General features: G+C 33.5%; 3 protein-coding genes across 3 annotated transcripts in view; 2 read left to right on the top strand and 1 right to left on the bottom strand.

The window, feature by feature from the left end:
• Positions 1-22,280, top strand: part of LOC141335365 (target of rapamycin complex 2 subunit MAPKAP1-like) — a 575,213-nt gene that overhangs the window by 35,669 nt on the left and 517,264 nt on the right.
• Positions 3,052-6,865, bottom strand: LOC141334331 (target of rapamycin complex 2 subunit MAPKAP1-like). The gene is made up of 2 exons (XM_073839388.1): positions 6,699-6,865; positions 3,052-3,501 (listed from the first exon to the last, which is right to left on the bottom strand). The coding sequence occupies exon 2, from the start codon at positions 3,331-3,333 to the stop codon at positions 3,052-3,054; it is 282 nt and encodes a 93-aa protein (XP_073695489.1). The 5' UTR covers positions 3,334-3,501; positions 6,699-6,865.
• The window catches only part of LOC141335363 (pre-B-cell leukemia transcription factor 1-like), a 73,372-nt gene continuing 60,396 nt past the window's right edge, over positions 9,305-22,280 (top strand). The window contains exons 1-2 of the mRNA XM_073840799.1: positions 9,305-9,942; positions 12,197-12,270. Coding sequence (XP_073696900.1) covers positions 9,767-9,942; positions 12,197-12,270 — 250 coding nt within the window. The 5' untranslated portion in view covers positions 9,305-9,766. The remainder of the gene's footprint in view (positions 9,943-12,196; positions 12,271-22,280) is intronic.

The raw sequence follows: 22,280 nt of genomic DNA, 5'->3' as shown, positions 1-22,280 counted from the left end.
ACCCCAAAGAAACAATTCATTTCCTTTTAAATGCTACCTTTTGAGATCAAAAAGCTTGGTGAAATTTTCTTTTCATTTATGTAAACATTTATTGAGCCCCAGTACAGATTATGTTTTCTGCTCAATTCTGAGTGGCTGGTACAGTAAAGACTAACTTGACTGCAACAGAAAGCTTTGAGAGAAAGAAAAAGCTGCAAAAGGATAAAGTGTTTAAGTCCAGCCTAACTTTCTGCTTTGTTTTGCTCTAAGGTTTCAGCCTATTGATCACCAGCAAACAGCAGGAGTGGGAATAGTAAGGAAACCAATGAATCATATTCCAATTAAAGATTCTGGTTCCTTAAGGATTGCATTAACAATTCTTTCAGGTTTACAGAAAGATCGCTATTTAGGAAGCAATTCTTTCGATTGTGATCAATTGCATTGAGGGCCCTCAGCAGCCTGTCGTCAAATGAAAAATAAAAATACACAGATCCAAAGAACTTCCTCTAATGCCATATTTTCCTAAATGAAAAAAAAAATGTTTTAGATTAATAATAACTAATGGAAATGGATCCAGTTCTCGATTTCCAACCCTAGTAAGCTGTGAATCATTTGAGATAGATCGTGACTACACATTGCGTATCGTGAATTATTTGATTTCGATTGGAACGGGTTTATGAATCATTTCGTGAATTGAATGATTCAAATCAAATGATACACGATACTACCCTGGAAATCCAGAGGTCTCACGAGAGCACAATTTGAATTGTCTCTGCAAGACACTCTGGCATCGAGCAATGATGCACATTGGTTCTGGGAACCAATCAAATCGGTGTATCTGATGTAGGCGGGCCAGAGGCGAGCTAAGCTGATGAGGACAGCGCTACGACGTCGGGAATGAAGATGGCTACAGATGAACACCAGTTGTTTGCAACGGCTTTGGCCGCTACAATGAACGAGTTAGACTTGGCTTTTCATATAAAAGAGAAACAGAAAACCGCGCTCGAATCGTTCCTTTGCAAGAAGGACATTTTTGCTGTTTTGACGACTGGATACGGCAAGAGTTTAATCTATGAGTTAGCGTGTATCACCATGTATTGTTGTGATTGGTCGTGGCGTTATCCAATTGCGTGCAGTGAGAGTTTCAAATGCATGCTTGGTGCCGCCCCTCGAGTTAGGCTCTTTTCATTGCTCGATGCCAGACCCTTAATCTTAATAGATTAGGGTCTGGATTTTTTCCAGGCTAACACGATACACAATTTGAGTCAAATGATTCCTGAACCTGCTCCATTATCCAAAACCATTAAAAGTAATGTTGAAAATCGGAAAATGAACAGCTTTTATAATTTGATTCGGCTTTTGCAAGTGAATCCCTTTGAATTAATGATAGAAGTCACACGTTTGAATCAATCAAAGCAGTTCCAGCTACCTGAAATAAGCAAAAAAAAGTATGATTTTTTTTAATTACATGAATTTTGCATGAAAAAGATATGTGCTTAATGACAAAATTAAACCTTTATTTCATAGATACATTGTCTTTAAATATTTCAAGGACTTTTTAAGTACCTCTTCAGGAATATTGCTATTTTCAAGGGTTTTCCAGGCCTTAAATTCAAAAAGCCAAGTACTTTAAACACCTTCAACGACCCCTGTAACATGCTACACTAAAATTAAGTAAGTAAGTTATGGCTGCATTACCTTATTTCATATTTCTCATCAACATCAACTGCTTTGCTGAGCAACACAGATAGAAATCACGTTCAGAGAGAAAGAGATAATCATGGGCTGACACCACAGAGCAAACTGAAGCAGAAGCGTGCAAAGTTCAGTTTAGGCTGGCATCCCATTAGAAGATTTTCATTTAAAACGTTTGATATTACAAGTTAGTAAACTCTGGTAGTGACCAATAAGCATCTTCTAACACTAAAGAACCAACAAGCCATTGTTATGATCTTTTCTGAACCCTCTGCAAAACGCAAAGCCACACTGAAAAAAGCTGATAGCGCAGGTTAAGCATGAGCACTGTTAAAGGAATAGTACACCCAAAAATGAAAAAAAAATTGCTGAAAATTGGCCCACCATCAGGCCAGATTTGGAGAAATTTTGCATTATGTCTCTTGCTCACCAAAGGATCCTCTGCAGTGAATGGGTGCCGTCAGAATGAGAGACCAAACAGCTGATAAAAACATCACAACAATTCACAAGTAATCCACACCACTCCAATCCATTAGTTTACATCCTGTAAAGCAAAAAGCTGCATGTTTTACTCTATCTTATTATAGCTGGAAGCAATGGTTTTAAGTTAAAATTGTCTCAATGATAGATTTGGTTTCAAAATGCACAGGCAATGCATACTATATGCATAAAGAGTTTGATATTTCAGATGCACATCATATTTAGGTCACCTATTAATTATGTTCATTGTTTTCTAATATCTTAGTATTAAAATACACTTCATGATTCCAACATATTATAAATATTAAAATGTTGATCATGCTAACATTTTTAGTGATGCTAGAAAAAGCAATATTATGGACAGAGAACTCACACTTTAGCTGAAAGCAATGGTTTGAAGTAAAAAATGCATTAATGATGGATTTTTTTCACAAACACACAGTTTTTTACTTCGCAAGAAATTAATTAATGGACTGGAGTGGTGTGGATTACTTGTAGATTATTGTGATGCTTTTATCAGATGTTTGGTCTCTCATTCTGACGGCACCCATTCACTGCACAGGATCCAATGGTAAGCAAGTGATGAAAAAAAAAAATGTGTGAGGGTGAGCAAATTTTTTTAGAAAATTAAAATTTTTGGTGTACTATTGCTTTAAGTTGGTCTTAGTGACATGATACTGGAATTTCTAACAACAATGCAATGCCTTGAACAATATGGAAAATCTATTTTTGTTAACAAATGTCAAAAAGTGCAACTGGGCAATATCTGCTTTTCTCACTTATCAACCTCAAAACAAAGTGTGAGAAGGTTTTGGCCATTTCATCTTTACCTGTACCAACCACATCAGTAAGCTGGATTCTGGGCCCCGAAAGCAGCGAGGTCTAAGAGTCAGACAGCTACTTGCCTGTGTTGGAGCGCCGTCGGATGCCAAAGTCCCAGCTGGAGGTGATGTCGACAGACTGAGAGAGATCGCAGGTCTGCCCGTCTCCTCCAGCGCTGCCGTCTCCAAGCGAACCACCGGATGAGCCTCCGCCAGCGGACGCCGCAGACGAGTGGCACTTCTCCAGATCCACGTCGTGGTCGATCAGGACCATCTCGCACATCCCGGTGTCATCGCTGGTCACGTGCGACTGCCGGATGTGGGCCAGGATGATGGCTGGGTTGTCGAGGAAAGCCATTCTGAGCACCAGCCCCTTGCCCCTCCTCTGTCGCTCTCCGGTTCTCCGTCCGGATGTGCCGACCCTCAGTCGGAGTTAGAGGCTGAAGATTCCTCAGCGATGCAGCGTCTTCTTTTCCTTCGTTTTGGGGTTATTTTCTCCTCTCCATGGTGGGACATGGATGCCTGCCTGAAGGGGAACACAGACCGGATGTTTAAGCATTAAGCCACCGATATTATACAATGACTCTATTATACAGTGACCCTGAACCGCAAAACTTTGATGTATTCATCAATTGAACACATGAACAAATTAGCTTTCCATTGATGTATGGTTTGTTAGGATAGGACAATATTTGGCTGAGATACAACGATTTGAAAATCTGGAACCTGAGGGTGCAAACAAATTCTAAATATTAAGAAAATCACTTTTAAAGTTGTCCAAACGAAGTTCTTAGCAATGCATATTACTAATCAAAAATTAAGATTTGATATATGTACAGTAGAGAATTCACAAAATATCTTCATGGAACATGATCTTTACTTAAAGGAGAACTCCGGTGTGATTTTGACCTAAAGTGTATTGAATCATGATACCGAGTGTGAACGTACCTTGCATATCTCATCTCGGTTTGTGTCCTGCAGTCCGAAATCTGGGGTTAGTAAGCCGATGCTCACAACAGGTTGTCAATGAGAGTCAATAGGGCATCGAAGTACATGGCTTCTCCGATGCCCGATTCACTCTCATTGACAACTTGTTGTGAGCATCGGCTAACTAACCCCAGATTTCGGACTGCAGGACACAAACCGAGATGAGATATGCAAGGTACGTTCACACTTGGTATCATGATTCAATACACTTTAGGTCAATATCACACCGGAGTTCTCCTTTAATATCCTAATGATTTTTGTCATAAAAGAAAAAACAATCATTTTGACTCAATTTGTATCAATAGTCAAAAATACATTTTATGGGTCAAAAATATGAAAATTATTATTATATTAAGTAAAACCATGTTCCATGAAGATATTTTGTAAATATCCTACCGTAAATATATCAAAACTTAATCTTTGATTAGTAATGTGCATTGCTAAGAACTTCATTTGGACAACTTTAAAGGCGAATTTCTCATTATCATTAATTTTTTTTTTTGCACCCTAAGAATGCAGATTTTCAAACAGTTGTATCTCAGCCAAATATTGTCTAAAGCTTAATTATTCATCTTTCAGATAATGTATAAATCTCAATTTCAAATAATTTACCTTTATGACTGGTTTTGTGGTCCAGGGTCACATATAAATAACAACACTTGAAACAAATTGCAGATTTCTGCTCATCAAACTGTGTAAAAAAGTTGAAAATTACATTAAAATGACTCATTTTAAAACCATTTTTCCATATGTCAGGCATTATAGGAGCTTCTTACAAAAACTCAAGCTGATATCATTCATTCAACAAGTTTAACACAAATCAGTCTTTTATCCTTTATCTTTTTGCTGTGAAATCGAACACTTAATGTACTGAAGCAACCTAGGTTTACTTGATTATCCATATATAATTTTTTTGAAAAATCATGTTGAAATGTGAGTATCATTTATTATCATCAGACTTTCTGAGGAACATTTGTTCATCAATTATCACTGTATCACATATTGCATGTATTTTTTGAAACTACAGAGCTTTGATCATAAAATTAAGAATTAAAATATTATCTTTCTAAGATTATTATTGATAAATATAGAGTGAGAACTGATATTTCCATGCATTTTTGTAGTCTGCTATACTGACTTACATTACAAGTCTTCAGTTCTTAGTAGCACAGGTATATGTGTAGCAATAGCCAAAAATAAATTGTATGGTTCAAAATGATCAATTTCATTCAGATATAAAGTAAATACAAAACTTGAGATATTCTTATTTTTTAATAATAATATGTATTGCTAAGAACTTCACTTGGACAAATTTAAAGATGATTTTGTCAATATTTAGATTTTTTTGCACAATAAGACTCCAGATTTTCAAATATCTCAGCCATATTTTGTCTTATACATCAATGGAAAGCTTATATATTCATCTTTCAGATGATGCATAAATATTACTTTCAAAAAATGGACCCTTATGACTGGTTTTGTGGTCCAGGGTCACATAAATAACAACATTTGCAATGCATTTCATATTTCTGCTCATTAAACTGTGCAAAAAAGTTAAAAATTAGACATATTACTGATAAATATAGAGTGACAACTGATATTTACATGCATTTTTGTGTTATACTGATTTACATTACAAGTCTCAACTCTTAAATCTAAAGTAGCACAGGTATAGCTGTAGCAATAGCCAAAAATACATTGTATGGGTCAAAATTGTCAATTTTTTTGGCAAAAGTCATTCAGAAATTAATTAAATATCATGTTCCACAAAGATATTTTGTAAATTTCCTACCATGAAGTGAGATATTATTATTTTTCAATAATAATATGCATTGCTAAGAACTTCACTTGGACAACTTTAAAGGTGATTTTGTCAATATTTAGATTCAAGATTTTCAAATATCTCGACCCAAATATTTTCTTATACATCAATGGAAAGCTTACTTATTCATGTTTCAGATGATGTATGAATATTAATTTGAAGAAACTGACCCTTATGACTGGTTTTGTGGTGCAGGGTCACATATAAATAACAACATTTCCAACAAATTTCAGATTTCTGCTCAATAAACTGTTCAAAAAAGTTAAAAATTACAATAAAAATGATCCAGTTTAAAACCATAATAATTATTGGCTATCCATACACATCAAAGAGCTTCTAACAAAAAATCAAGCTGTTATCATTCATTCAACAAGTTTAGCACAAACATCACATACACATACACACATAGGTATAGTGGATAAACCAGTCTTCCAAGCTCTATTATTGTTCTTATAAGGATGTTTATGATATAAACAAACAGTAAAGACAAACACACACACAGCTGGTTAGTTACTAACTAGCTGTCATGATCGCTCCTGTCACCGGAAACCCAAACAACAACCTTGTTAACTATACTAGGACATGAGCAGGGACACCTATGCATTATTGTTAGACCACATGCTAAAACGTTTAAAAAATCCTGATTTGTAAACAAAATGACAAATGATGATGCTAAAATGCTAATTAGCCAGCAAGCTAACAATTTCTGATGTATAAACACATTAGCGGTGTTCGTTATTAGGGCGAGCTAGTCATAAATGTACTCTCGTTTCTGTCTGAAATTAATAAAATTACATTTGAGTAACATTTTAGATAAAACACGTTAAATGAGAGCTGAGTGAACGCGGTAATCAGGCCCTGCTAATGCTAGTGCTAATCTGCTCGATAAGCCTCAAACATCAGCGCATCTTTACCTTCATTCATGCCTATAACAGCGGCTGAAAGCATCACAGACGCGCCACACCGTCTGAACGAGGGGCTGACTGTACTGTCTCATTTCATACTTGTGGAGATATCGTCCCAAAAACTGAATAAATGTGTCTGTTTACTCTGTTGTTCATCTGTTGGTGGTCCAGTAAGCTACTTCCTGCGGGTTTACCCCTCATACCGGAAGTACACCGCTCTGGGAAACACCCTCGACAACGAACGATGGACAAGAGATGCGGCCAATCAAAAATGTTAAAAATGAATAAAGTAGATAAACAGATAAGTAAATTTATTTAGTTTAATTTTTTACTGTTCTTTTAAAATGATCTTTTTCGTCTTTGTTGACATAATGCCTTACATCAATAATACAGTATCTACAACTTTGCTTTGTAAGAATAAAAGGTTATCAATAAGAAATAATGGACATAATACTGCAAAAACATGATATAGCTTTATATCTTATGATTCACAACATTTTCATAGCTTGTTCAACAAACAGAAAGAGAGAAATAATGTTTGTTATTACGTTTTTGGAGTAAATTATAGGCGATGGCATCTTTTCAACATGCAATATGCACTATTTACACCTTGAACAGAGTAATAATAGCGAAAAATAAATAGAGAAAAATGTTTACTTAATTAAAGAATTCTCCCATCAGTGCAAATGCAATAATTCTACTTTTATATGTAAAACTAAAAACAACAGGGAAAGTTTTTAAAATGACTTTTGCTGATGTACTTTGTTTTATTTAGGCTGATTCAATTATATTACATTATATCTTTGACTGGAATAAAATCAAGCATGCTTTTAAATTATATAACTAACTAACTATTTATTTATTTATTTATTGCGTATACACAACTTAATATATGATTGTTTACTAATATCTTGGCTGTTTAGAACAAGTTTGTGGTTTTTTTATAACAATGCTGAAATCAAATTAATTGTACCATGTTTGCTTTTTTATTTATATATTTACACCTGCTTGTTTACTAATTTATTTCATAGTTATAATTTCATTTGTTTGACCTGGACAGATCTTTAAAAAAAATCATAAACATATTTTATATTTAACATAAACATATTTTTGAGGTTACCTGACTAACCATTTTTAAATGATTTTTTGTTTATTTACCCTTTTATTTCTTGGCTGTTTATAATGACATTTATTAATTAATTTATGTATTAATTTAGTTTGAAACACGAGTGTTAGTCTGCAACAAATTACACTGTATAAGCTACAGAATATTTTCTAAATATTTTTTAAAAATATTTTTACTATTTAAAATAACTGCTTTCTATTTGAATATCTTTTGATATGTAAATTTTAAAGCTGAATTTTCAGTATCATTACTGCAGTCACATGATCCTTCAGAAATCATTCTAATATGCTGATTTGCTGCTCAAAAAAACATTATTATTATTATTATGTTACAAACAGCTGAGCAGAATTTGTTCAGGTTTCTTTGACGAATAGAAAGTTCAGAAGAACAACATTTATCTGAAATAGAAATCTATTGTAACATTATAAATATATTTATCATCACTTTTACTCAATTTAAAGCACCCTTGCTAAATAAAAGTATTATTTTTTATATTTTCAAATAAATAAATAAATAAATCACTTATACTGTAAAAACTGTAAAACTGTAACTGAAAAAAACAATTTGTTACCTGTCTTCCTTAAAAATGTAAGTTCAGTCAACTCAAAAAAGTTTAGTCAACTTGAAATGTTAAGTTGTACTAAGTGACAACTTAGTACTTAGACTTAATTATGAATACCGAAACAATTCTGTAAACAGCAAAAACTGTAAAAAAGTAACATGCAAATATAATAGATAAATTTATAATAGAATATAAAAAAATATTAAATAATATTAAAAATCTAAATATTTAAAAATAAGTACAGAATGATTTCTGAAGGATCATGTGACACTGAAGACTGGAGTAACAGCTGATGAAAATTCAGCGTTGCATCACAGGAATAAATTATATTCTAAAGTATATTAAAATAAAAAAAACATTACTTTATAATAATATTTTGCAATATTAATGTTTTTTTTGTGTTTTGATCAAATAAATGCAGCCTTGTAGCAATAGCCAAAAAAACATTGTATGGGTCAAAATTATCACCTTTTATGCCAAAAATCATTAGGATATTAAGACCATGAACCATGAACATATTTAGTAAGTTTCCTACTGTAAATATATCTAAACTTCATTTTTTATTAGTAATATGCATTGCTAAGAACTTCATTTGGACAACTTAAAAAGCGATTTTCTCAGTATTTAGATTTTTTTGCACCCTCAGATTCCAGATTGTCAAATAGTTGAAACCATTGTCCTATTAGCGAAACATATATGGATGGAAAGCTTATTTATTCAGATGATGTAAAAATCTCAATTTCTAAAAATGGACCCTTATGACTGGCTTTGTGGTCCGGGGTCACATATATGTATGTTTATATGTACTAGTGAGCACAGATGCACACTTGCAGACCCCAGGTGGGCGGAGCCGACTGTCTGCACACTGTTGTGCAACAGCGGGTATATCATCAGGAGGAGCTGCTGTGCACGAGACGCACACAGGAATCCACACGGATATTCTCACAAACCATTACATCTGCTGTAGATCATCCAGAAAAGCGGGATGTGCGTTTAACAACCAGCCTGTGTTATTCCACAGCTCAACAAGAGGAAGAACAATCCCTGGAAAGCCAATGGTTTATTGCAGCTCCTATGCATTACATTTTTACCACTAATTTATTTTCTACTCGAGGATGGAAATCAAACAGAGGTGGATTTTCTGAAGTTTTGCAGAAGCTGCCACTGGAATAACAGTGCGAACAAACATTGCAACGAGGCAAATGACGAACACTAAAAGCATCAAAGTGCACTAGACTGTTTGTGATATTGCAAATCACTGGATCGTTTTATTAAAGCACTTTTTGGGGGACTCTTACGCATCCGTCATTTTCCTTGCTTTGATTCAGGACAGCATCTACATCTCTCTTGTGTGGATTCTAAATAAGTCAGAGCTGTTTGAGGCGGAGGATGGAGGAGCAGAGCCATCTGATGCAGACCCTGGGCGGCGTGACCCTCACCGGACACCCGGTGGCTTTGACGTTGCCTCTTGACGGAACCGACGCGAGAAACAAGCAGGACATCGGAGACATTCTGCATCAGATCATGACCATCACCGACCAGAGTCTGGACGAGGCTCAGGCAAAGTTAGTTTTACCATCACACTTTATGTTGCTATCTATATTAATGCAGTTATTAATAACAATAAGGCTTATTTACGACACTTTTTTTTACTCCCACGAATGTTGTTTTAAAAGTCTATTTATAAAGTCTTGAATACAAAAAAAAAAAAAAAAAAAAAAAAAACTATTTAGCACTTGCACTGTTGTGTCCAGGAAAAAAAAATTACAATTAATTTAAGACGCAACGCTATACTATAGCGGGGCATGTTGTCCAACAATATGGGGTAAGTTGTCACAATGTGACAATAAACAGCATATTAGACATTTTAGAGGAATGTGAAGAGTAACATAATTATGAACACCGAAACAATTCTGTAAACAGCAAAAACTGTAAAAAGTAATATGCAAATATAATAGATACATTTACAATAGAATATAAAAAAATAATAATATTAAAAATCTAAATATATATTTAAAATATTGACATGAAACAAATGTATACATGAAATGGCAAAAAGGTAAACATTAAAAAAGTAAGTACAGATAAAAATATATATATTTTAAATATATTAAAAAAAAACATTCAAAAATATTTTTCAAAATATGAAATTATAATAGTATATATTAAATAATAATAAATTGACATGAAATGTAAATGTATACATGAAATGGCAAAAATATACAAGTATATAAAATATGGTGTACAGAAATTTAAAATAATAAAACACAAGTTAACCTGGCTTGAAAAATTATTATTATTTAGAACAAAACATAATTTGCTGCTAAAAGAAAAAGCATTAATTTAGTTATGTGTTTTATGTTTCAAAAAGTTAATGTAGAAAATACATTGTCACACGATATGGGGTAAGTGGTCACAATGTGACATTAAACATCCTGTTACAGGCTTTTCGGCGAAATGTGAACAGTAACACAATTATGAACAGCAAAACAATTTAGTAAACAGTAAAAAAAGAAAGGTACAATTAAACATACAAAAATATCCAAAACAAATTTAAATTGCAATAATAGAATTAAATAATATTAAAATATCAAAATATTAATAAATACAAGTGAAATATTTATTTAAAATATTTTAAAATAAACAAAACATGATTTGCAAAAAATGTGAAAGGTAACATGCAAAAATAATTGAAAAAAACCCCCATATATTTATATATATAAAATATTGACATGGAACATTGGCATTAAATAGATGATCTAAATATGTAGACTATATTTAAAATATGGTCTACAGAAATTTAAAGTAATAAAACACAACTTACCCCGACCTGAAGGATTATTATTTAGAACAAGCAAAAACATAATTTGCTGCTAAAAGAAAAATAATTATTTTTATTAGCAATGTAGAAAATACATTAAATGTACAATGTGACATTAAACAGCCTGTTACAGGCTTTTCAGGGCAATGTGAACAGTAACACAATCATGAACAACAAAACAACTCAGTAAACAGCAAAAAAAAAATTAAAAGGTAGTATGCAAAAAAAAAATTGTAATAACTTAATTTTTAAAAAGTGAATACAAATATAAATTTAAATATAAAAAATATATTTTAAATAAACAATATATGAAAAAAGAAAAATGTGAAATGTAATATGCAAATAAAAAATAATATTGAAATACAATGTTATTTAAAATATTTTGAAATAAACACAACAACAAAACAATTAATGTAAAAGGTAAAATGCAAAAACACAGAAATATATATTATAATAATATAGTAATATTATAATAATATTTCAAAAAATCTAAATAATATAAAAAATAATAAAAATATATATTCAAAAAGTTTATGAAAATATGGCTTACAGATATGTAAAATTATAAAACACATGCCCCTGAATAAAAAAAAGGTAACTATTACTTTTTATCTCACAATTCTGACTTTTTTTAAATTCTGAGTATACATTTCTTAAAATTTCTTAGTAAACTCATAATTGCAAAAAAAAAGTCAGAAATGAAATTTTACATCTCACAATTCTGATTTTTTTCGCAGTATTGTGAGACATAAACTCACAGTTGCAAGAAAAGAAGTCAGATAAAATATTATAGCTTACAGTGTCATTTACAGACACTCTTTTGCAGACACTATTAATGCACTTTAAACATAATAATGTTGGTTTCCTATTGCAATTAGGTGGAATCAAGAAGATAAATTTAGTAGCACAGCAGAAGAACTTTGAAAGTAAAACACTGTGTTAATGGCATGTAAATAAATGATTAGTTATTCTGTATCCTTCCTGTTTTTCTTTGAAAGAAAGCATGGGCTGAACTGTCACAGAATGAAGCCGGCTCTGTTCAGCGTGCTCTGTGAAATCAAAGAGAAAACAGGTAAGTGCTCCTTTATGCCCCACACAATACATGCCATAATACACCTGCACGGATGATGCTCTTCAATACAGACCGCTGCTGCATTCACAATAGCCACCAGCAGTCCTGCAGAAGCTCACCTTCATTACAGACAATAGTGTGTTTTACACTGACAGATGCTTCCTTACCAAAGTGTGAATGAGCTGTTTGTGGTGTTTTCTGATGATGACGTATTTTGTAAAGGTGTGCTTGATGTCTTCCGTTCTGCTCAGCAAAAATGCAATTTGATTGCATGGTAATAGAGCACTGTTTGTTATGTTTAGACTAGAGCTACTTATCTTATAGATGTAAGCTTTGCAGAAACACAGACGTTGAGAAATGTGCATCTCATGCCAACATGTTATTAGGAGAGGTTCATCTGATTTTAGAAAGTCAAGTCAGGTACTTTTGGTATTGTTTGTATTTTGTGAAGGTTACTTGTTTGCAGATCGATCTTTAAAAAAAAGAGAGATTTGCCGGCATGCTTTGTTGTGTTTCGAAAATAAGAAAATGAAATTGAAGTGCGCATTTTCTGTAGATTGAATTAACAATGTACAATGTATGGAAAGAAAAAAAAAACATACACATACATTGTGTTCTCATTATTTTTGCAGATTTGTAATAGAATTTCCAATAGATTAATTGTGCAATTTAGATGCAATCTCAGTTCTATAGAAGCCTGTTTGTTTCTGCCATTGAATAAAAAGACTTTTTTCTTAAAATTGTAAGATATAAACTTACAATTGCAAGAAAAAAGTAAATTATGTCTTTTTATTTTGCAATTCTGACTTTTTGTTCTCAGAATTGTGAGATATAAACTCACAATTGCAAGAAAAAAGTCAGAATTGTGAAATTATATCTTGCAATTCTGACTTAAAAAAATGTAGAATTGCAATTTATATCTCGTAAATCTTTTTTCTCACAGTTGCAACTTTTTGTCACAATTCAGATTTTTTTCCTTGCAATTTTGAGTTTACATCTTACAATTGTGGCTTTTATTCTCAGAATTGTGTTATATAAACTAAACAATTGCAAGAAAAAAGTTAGAATTGTGATTTAATATCTTGCGATTCTGACTTATTTCTCAAAGTTGCAACTTTTTGCCACAATTCAGATTTTTTTCTCTCACAATTTCAAGTTTACATCTCACAAGTCTGACTTTTTTTTCTCAGAATTGTAATATTAACTCAGAATTTCCAGAAAAAAGTCAGAATTGTGATTTTATATCTTGCAATTCTGACTTTTTTCTCACACTTGCAACTTTTTGTCACAATTCAGATTTTTTTCCTTGCAATTTTAAGTTTACTTTTTCCAATCAGATTTTTTTTTTCAGAATTGTGTGATATAAACTTACAATTGCAAGAAAAAAGACAGAATTGCAATTTTATATCTCGCAAATCTGACATTTTTCTCACAGTTGCAAATTTTTATCTGACAATACAGATTTTTTTTCCTTGCAATTTCGAGTATATCTTTATCTTACAACTCTGACTTTCTTTCTCAGAATTGTGATATAAACTCACAATTGCAAGAAAAAAGTTGTAATTGTGATTTTTTTTATCTCGCAGTTCTGACTTTTTTTGCAGCTGCGACTTTTTATCTCACATTTTTATGATTTCTTTTTACATTTTCAGTTTACTGAGAAAAGTCAGAATTGTGAGATATAAACTATATTGCATCCTGCATCTCATGCCAACATGTTATTATGTGAGTTTCAGATTATGTAGAGCTATTATGTGTATATTAAAGAAAAAAAAATCACTTGATTTTAGAGAGTCAAGTCATGTGCTTTTGGTATAGTTTGTATTTTTTGAAGGTTATATTTGTAAATGGCCCTCACTTACTGGAGTTTAGAACAGAAATAGTTTCTCATTTGTTAACATCCTTTGTTGTGTTTCTAAAAGAAGATGAAATTTAGTTTACAGCGTGCATTTTCCTTAAATTTAATTATGCTTGCTTGGAAAGACAAAAGCACATATATTTGCATACATTCTACTGTTATTATTTATGCAGATTTGTAATTGAATTCCCAATAGATTCATTGGGCAATTTAGATGCTATCTTTATATCTTTATAGGTAAAAGTTAAAAGACTTTTTATCTCACAATTATGACTTTTTTCTCAAAATTGTGAGGTGTATATACTCACAGTTGCAAGAGAAAAGTCAATTATGACTTTTTTCTCAGAATTGTGAGAAATAAACTCACAATTTTCACAATTCTGTTTTTTTTATTTTGAGTTTACATCTCACAATTCTTTTTTTTAAAGATATAAACTCACAATTGCAAGAAAAAAAGTCAAAATGTTATTTTATGTCAAAGTTCTGACTTATTTTGCACTTGCAACTTTTTATCTCACAATTCTGATTTTTGTAATGTGACAAAATATTTCTATTTCAGAAAAATGCTGTTCTTCCGAACTTTCTATTCTTTTAAAAACCCTGAAAGCATTCGACTCAGCTGTTTTCAACATAATAATAATAAATGTTTTTTTGAGCAGCAAATCAGAATATTAGAATTATTTCTGAAGGATTATGATACCCATGTTAGTAATGATGCTAAAAATACACCTTTGAAATCACACAATAAATTACATTTTAAAATACATTCAAATACAAAACAGTTATTTTAAATAGTAAAACTATTTCAGAATTTTCTTGTTTATTTTATTGTATTTTGAATCAAATAAGACGTTAAAACATTAAACATCTTACTTTCCAAAAACCTTTGACTGGTAGTGTACATATTTTTTTGTAGGTATGCTCAACTTGATAATATTTCATTGGCTTGATGTTGCTTTCTAATTAATCTATTGCTTTGCAAGTAATCAAATACCTTGCAAAGTCATGGAGATTCATTGGCTCTGTGGGGCAACTGTTTGTGTAAATGTAGTATAAAATATTATTTATTTATGACAGCGCACTCTAGTGCCAGTGCAATAAACATTCAGACACTGGCATCGTAGAGAGTGACTCCCTTCAACTCAGCATGCTGAATACATTCACAAACACAATTTTTGCAGCGCATGCATATTTGTTAATATGCGTCTCTCATTCTGCAAAATCAATTGTCCGCTTTAAGTAAAGCAAAGCAATTGCATTTGATTCATTAGCCTGATTTACAGACGTGCTTCATAGTAAGTAAGCACTTCTGAAGTCTGCTGGGGGCATTTTAGTATTGACGCAATCTGACAGGACTAATGACTGAAATCAATCAGCCTGAATATTATACATCTATTTGGGCAATATATAACAGAAGTTAAATATCAACATAAACATTGTTGCTGGCTGTTGTTTTAGCAGGAGAGATAATATTCATGCAGAAAGCCATTTTAGAATAAAAGTTTATAAATAGCAATTTTGCATTTTCTTAAAGGAATAGTGAAGCAAAAGACAGTTTGCTGAAAATGTACTTACTCTTAGACCATTAAAAGATGTAGATGAGTTTGTTTCTTCATCAGATTTGAAGAAATGTAGCATTGCATCACTTGCTCACCAATAAATCCTCTGCAGTGAATGGGTGCCGTCAGAATGAGAGTCCAGACTGCTGATAAAAACATTACAATAATACACATAACAGAAGTTAAATATCAACATAAAGTTGTTGCTGGCTGTTGTGTTAGCAGGAGAGATAATATCCATGCAGAAAGTTGTTTTAGAATAATTGTTAGAAGTTTATGAATAGTAATTTAGCATTTTCTTAAAGGAATAGTGAAACAACAAATACAATTAGCTGAAAATTTACTTACTCTTAGACCATTAAAAGATGTAGATGAGTTTGTTTCTTCATCAGATTTGGAGAAATGTAGCATTGCGTCACTTGCTCACCAATAAATCCTCTGCAGTGAATGGGTGCCGTCAGAATGAGAGTCCAAACAGATGATAAAAACATCACAATAATTCACAAGTAGTCCACACCACTCCAGTCCAGTCCATCAGTTAACATCTTGTGAAGCCAAAAGCTGCGTGTAAAGCGGCTAAAATGTCAGTATATGTAAATATATAAATATAATTGCAGACACACATCTGTTTATGCATATAGTGCACATTCCCTGTGCATTTGCCTGCAGTGAGTTGTGCAATTAACTCTGCTGCACGGTGGTTAAGATGCGCTTGACTGTGGTGGGTGGATCATTACACTTTCTCGGCCCAGGCGGCTTGTGTTCAGCTTGCTTACCCTGTAGGCTGTGGAGGACTGTCAGAGACGGGCGGCATGGATCAGTGGCCTGGAAAATGGACACGAGAATGGAGCATAATTGATTTAAATCCCTGGCGTTCCTTCCCCTGCTTATGTACTTCTGTGTCGGTGTAGAGCTAAAAGCACAATGTACATTTCTTGAGCAAATGTTTACTGCGCTTGTGAGTAGTGAAGCCAAAGAGCATTTAGCTAATGTCAAAGCTTTTTGAAGGTGCACATTGTCTTTTATAAAGAAAAATAGCAGACGTTAGAAGCAAAACATTTCACAAAAACAAATGCATTAGATCTAGTGCTAAAAATGAAGACTAAAAAGCATTGTGCAACTTGGTTTCTGAAGCATTAGTCCGTCTAACAATAATAAGAATGTTGTTCGGATGTTTCTGTTAAGTTAACTTCCAGAGCAAAAATTTACAGATACTAAGATGTACTAAGATGTTCATGTCTTTCTTTCTTCAGTCCTAAAGAAATAGTTTTTTGAGGAAAACATTTCATGGTTTTTCTCCATATAGTGAACTTCTATGTTGCTCTGAGTTTGAACTTCCAAAATGCAGTTTAAATGCAGCTTCAAACTATCCCAAATGCAGTTGTAAATGATTCCAACCAAGGAAAAAGGGTCTTATTTTGCGAAATGGTAGTTTTTTTTTATTTTTAATTACAATTTATATACAGTTACATTCTTCAGAATATCTTCTTTTGTGTTTGACAGCAGAAAGAAACTGGAGGGTGAGTAAATAATGACAGAAATTTTACTTTTGAGCGAAAAAGAGAATGTGAATTTTTGGTCTCACAATTCTAACTTTTTTCTCATAGTTACATGATACAAAATTCACAATTCTGACATTTTTTCTTGGAATTGTAAGATATAAACTTGCAATTGCAAGTTCCAAAGTCAGAATTGTGAGAAAAAAAAGTCATAATTCTGACTTCTTTTCTCAGAATTGCATGATATAAACAATTCTGAGAAAAAAAAAAGTCACAATTGTGAGTTTATGTCTCGCAATTCTGACTTTATAACTCGCAATTGCAAGTTTATATCTCGCAATCACAATTTCTCAGAATTGTGAGAGATAAAAACTCCAATTTTAAGAGGAAAAAAAAAGACTAATGTTCTCAAAATTCAAGTTTATATTGTGGAGAACTGATCTCATACATTCACTTGCAGTTTTTCTCCATTGGTTTGGCTCATTTCTTGAAACAGAAATTACATTCTCAAAATTCTAAGATTATTTGGCAAAACAGTGTTACAGTTTAGCACAACCCTATAGCTCACTTGCAAAAGCTCATATCTCTCCAAAAACAGTTCACTCATGCATCAAAACTAAATTCCTTTCCCATATAAAAAGATAGTGCCACAAAAATGGCAAATATCCTTCTCAATTGCTTTGGCTCATTTCTTGAAACAGACCGGACATTCTCAACACTCTTGGTGCTTTTGCCAAAATAATGTGGATGGTTCGGCACAACACCATGGTTCACCTGCAACAGCTCATACCTTTCCCAAAACAGTTCACTCATGTGTCAAAACTAAATTTCCTTCTCATTTAAACAGTCAGTGCCCCCAAAATGCTTCGTCCCTTTGGCATTGTGTAAGCACTGCAAGTCAAAATGTTTAGATGTTTTGTCACCATGGCAAAGGACCACTAAAATATCCCTTATGTCCACCTTACAGTCTTAGCCCAGTCCTGCATTGACAATGGTTACTGTACTGTTTTCATAACAGTTCTTCACTGCCCGCCGTCCTCACCCTCCTGACCATCCACACGCTGCAGTCTGTGTGGCCACAGATTCTCGTCCACATCACAGCGTATATTCTCCCTTGCGAAGCAACGAGGGAAGAAACGGGCGTGAATGTCGCAACCATCCCCTACAATGATCTCCTGTTATATCTTCGCATGCAGCGTCCATTGCATGGAGCAGGGACCTCTGATCTTGAGCGCGATGCTCATACACTCTCCACCTCCAAGCGGAGAAAAACTCCTCAATAGGATTGAGGAAAGGAGAGTAAGGTGGTAGGAACACCATGACCATCCTTGGATGGGTAGTAAACCAGGCCCTGATGAGCCATTGTATTGTCCCATACAATGACATATTGTGGTAGGTGAGGCCCTGCGAGACCTCTCTCATTTTCAGGGATCAAATCAAAATGAAGGCAGTCCAAGAAGATGAGGAGCTTCTGTGTATTGTATGGGCCAAGACTGGGGATGTGAGTGGCCACACCATTCTCAGATATGGCAGCACACATAGTTATATTGCCCCCTCTCTGGCCTGGGACATCCACTGTGGCCCGATGGCCAATAATATTACGGCCACGTCTTCGGCCCTTGGCCAGGTTGAAGCCAGCTTCATCCACAAACACAAGGATGTGAGGGGTCTCGTTTCCTTCCAATGCCATTATTCTCTACAATAGTGAAAAAAAACATCAAATCAGTCATACAGAAGAGTCATACACTACAGTTACAGACAATTGCATAGGAATGTTCTATGCTCTCCAAAAGTTCAGTATACTACAGGCCACTACTCCAGTGGTTCCAAACCTGGGGTACATGTACCCCTGTGCAGAGGTAGCACAGGGGGTATTTGACAGAAAGGGGAGGGGGGAAATCATCAATGATAGACTTACTGAAATGTTACCGTAAAACCCACAGTATTAGATTTACATGGGAGGCCCTAATTGCAGCTCTTTAACCCTTTTTCTTATTTTATGTTATATTCCTCAAAATAAGGATTATACTGATAATTGCATCATATAGTAAGCTGCAGTTTTTAGGCAAAATGTTGAAGTCAGATAAATCAAATACTTTCATCCTGGATGACCTGGATACACAAATCAGGTAAAGTGAGTACTGAAGCCAAAAAAGTTTGGGAACCACTGCTTAATTGTAAAAAAGTTATAATGATGGACAACCAGTAACTGACTTACATGTACATACTGGTACCGCAGCTCTTTCACTCTATCAGAGTTCCTCTCAAATGGTACCCTGTAAATTTGCTTCATAGTCATCTGATGCTTCTTCAATGTCCGGGTCAATTGTGGAGTTGACATTTTGGAATATGGCACAGTGTCTTCGTGCACCACGGCCTCTTCCACCTATTCCACCACCACGCACCCTTACTCCTCCTCTTCCTCCTCTTCCTCGAGCAGGCAGCTGCCCTTGTTCATTTACTTGGCCAGGTGCCTCCACGTTCAGAAATAGTACTGGTCCTGCATTGTCAAGCTCTTTACATACATGTTTGGCAGCATTCACAGTCATGGGCAGCACCTGTCAGGTAACTAAACATACTGTTTGATTGGTCATCTGAGATGTGTGAAACTCCTCCTTCATTAGTCAAGTTCTATGTTCACCTGACTGTCAATTGCTGTAATAAATTGTAATCAAATGTTCTGAGGATTCACCTAGTGTATGGTATTCATGATATTATGGTCTTGACTAATTTTGACAATTGAACAGACTATTGTGCATGTAATGACTTCTACAATGAAATGACGCTGACACATTTTGGAGAGAACAACCATTAGATTGAGAATTAACAATCAGTTTAGATCAACAAGTTCTATTCACTTGGAAATTGTGCTAAATGTAGGCTATCTGTACTTAATCATTTGCAAAGATGTACTTAGACATTTGCAATTTGATGAAATGAATGAGAAATTCAATTCTGCTGTGAACAATTGCCAAGTGGTTTGGAGGTTTGTCCATGTTGTTTTGAGAATGTAATTTCTGTTTCAAGAAATGAGCCAAACCAATGGAGAAAAACTGTAAAATCACCAAAACCATCATTTTTCAAAAGCAAAAATGATGAAGTCTGTTGTTAAGGCGACCTGAAAGACACTGATTTTGTGTTGTCAGCACAAGCTCACGCTCTCGACAGGTTAACTAAATTTAGCCAAAGTGTCACTGCATTCATTTTTCATTTCCCTAAAGTAAACGCTACGCACCCTACCTCGTGTATTTTAATATTTTACATTTCCCCTGTGACGTGCATGCGATATGAATGCCGTTTGTGATCTGCAGTCATCCATAATTTTTCCACATGGGATAAAAGCCTGAGAGGGAAGGGTCGTATATTTTATAGAGAGAAAATATACCACGAGTCGGGCTGCTCAAGCCATCACATGTGTGTGACTTTCACACAAGGCCGTTTACTCATTTTTACCATGCATCAGGAAGTTGTGTGTGCGGTTTTTTTTTTTTTTTTTCATTCATGGCAACGCAGGTGTGTTCAGAACTGATGTTCAATCTGTAAAGAATATCCTTCATTTTACTTGAATTAAATTTTGGGCCATTCTTTATGAATCATTAAAAATAGAACTTATTGAAAAAGTTAGTCATATCACATTTGGCTACTGTTCTATTTTTAAGGGAAAATGCTAATATTTGTTACATTAGATATTGGCGATACTTCAATTAGAGCCACTTTTGACAACTTGAATCTTGCAAAAATGAAACTTCTTCGGTTCTTCAGATTTTTTCATCTTAGTAATTTATCTCATGTCCTTGAATAAGTGGCCGTGATCATAGATTTTAGTAAAATGGTGGATTTATGATCATCATTTTTCTTACTTTTTTACTTTTTGGAGGAAAAGAGGATAAGCTAGCAGTCACTTTATTTGATAAAAATAGTTCTGAATGGTACTGTTTCTGTTTCTGGATTTAAATTATTTTTAGTTTTACAAATACAAAAATTGTTTTCTAAAATGCTTGATGTGATGAGAGCAGTATTGAAGCCAATGATTATATATGGTCTATTATTGGGTTTCTAACACTTTTTATATTTGAAAATAAGTATATTGTTTATCACTTTCCTGAAAATTACAGTCTTTGACTTTGATTTATATAATGAGACCATTATACGAAACAGTTTCATCATACTGCTTTTATATGCAGCGATTTGTGACCCTGGATCACACAATTATCTGTAAGTAGCACAGATTTGTTTGAAGCAATGGCCAACAATACATTGTATGGGTCAAATTATAATTTTTTTTACAACATTAAAAGCTATTTTCTCAATATTTAGATGTTTTTGCACCCTCAGATTCCAGATTTTCAGTTAGTAATAGTTGTATCTCGTCCAAATATTGCCCTATCCTAACAAACCAAACATCAATGGATGCCTATTTATTCATCTTTCAGATTATGTATAAATCTCAATTTCAAAAAATTAAACAATATGGTTTTATGGCTGTTAAAAAGGTAACTTTTCACAATACATGCTGTCAGGTAGTAGAGGTATTTTATATGCACTATCACAGAAATTAATAAAATAAAATAAAACATAGAAAATAACAAAAATGACAACAACAACAACAACAAAAAAACGAAATTACTGAAACGTAAATTAAAATTAAAATGAAGACTGAAAATATAAAAATAAATGTTAATTCAAAATTAATAAATACTACAATTGTATGAAATTAGACAGACAGACAGACAGATAGACAGACAGACAGACAGATAGATAGATAGATAGATAGACAGTTAGACAGACAGTTAGACAGACAGACAGATAGATAGATAGACAGTTAGACAGACAGACAGATAGATAGATAGACAGTTAGACAGACAGTTAGACAGACAGACAGATAGATAGATAGATAGATAGACAGATAGACAGACAGTTAGACAGACAGTTAGACAGACAGACAGATAGATAGATAGACAGTTAGACAGTTAGACAGATAGACAGACAGTTAGACAGACAGTTAGACAGACAGACAGACAGACAGACAGATAGATAGATAGATAGACAGTTAGACAGACAGTTAGACAGATAGACAGACAGTTAGACAGACAG

This window comes from Garra rufa, chromosome 5 (genome assembly GCF_049309525.1).
Source record: "Garra rufa chromosome 5, GarRuf1.0, whole genome shotgun sequence".
NCBI lineage: Eukaryota > Metazoa > Chordata > Actinopteri > Cypriniformes > Cyprinidae > Garra > Garra rufa.
This window is presented reverse-complemented; position numbering and strand designations above follow the sequence as displayed.

Coding starts and splice junctions, on each gene's coding strand:
- LOC141334331 (XM_073839388.1), bottom strand. CDS start 3,333: ATGGCTTTCCTCGACAACCCAGCCATCATCCTGGCCCACATCCGGCAG.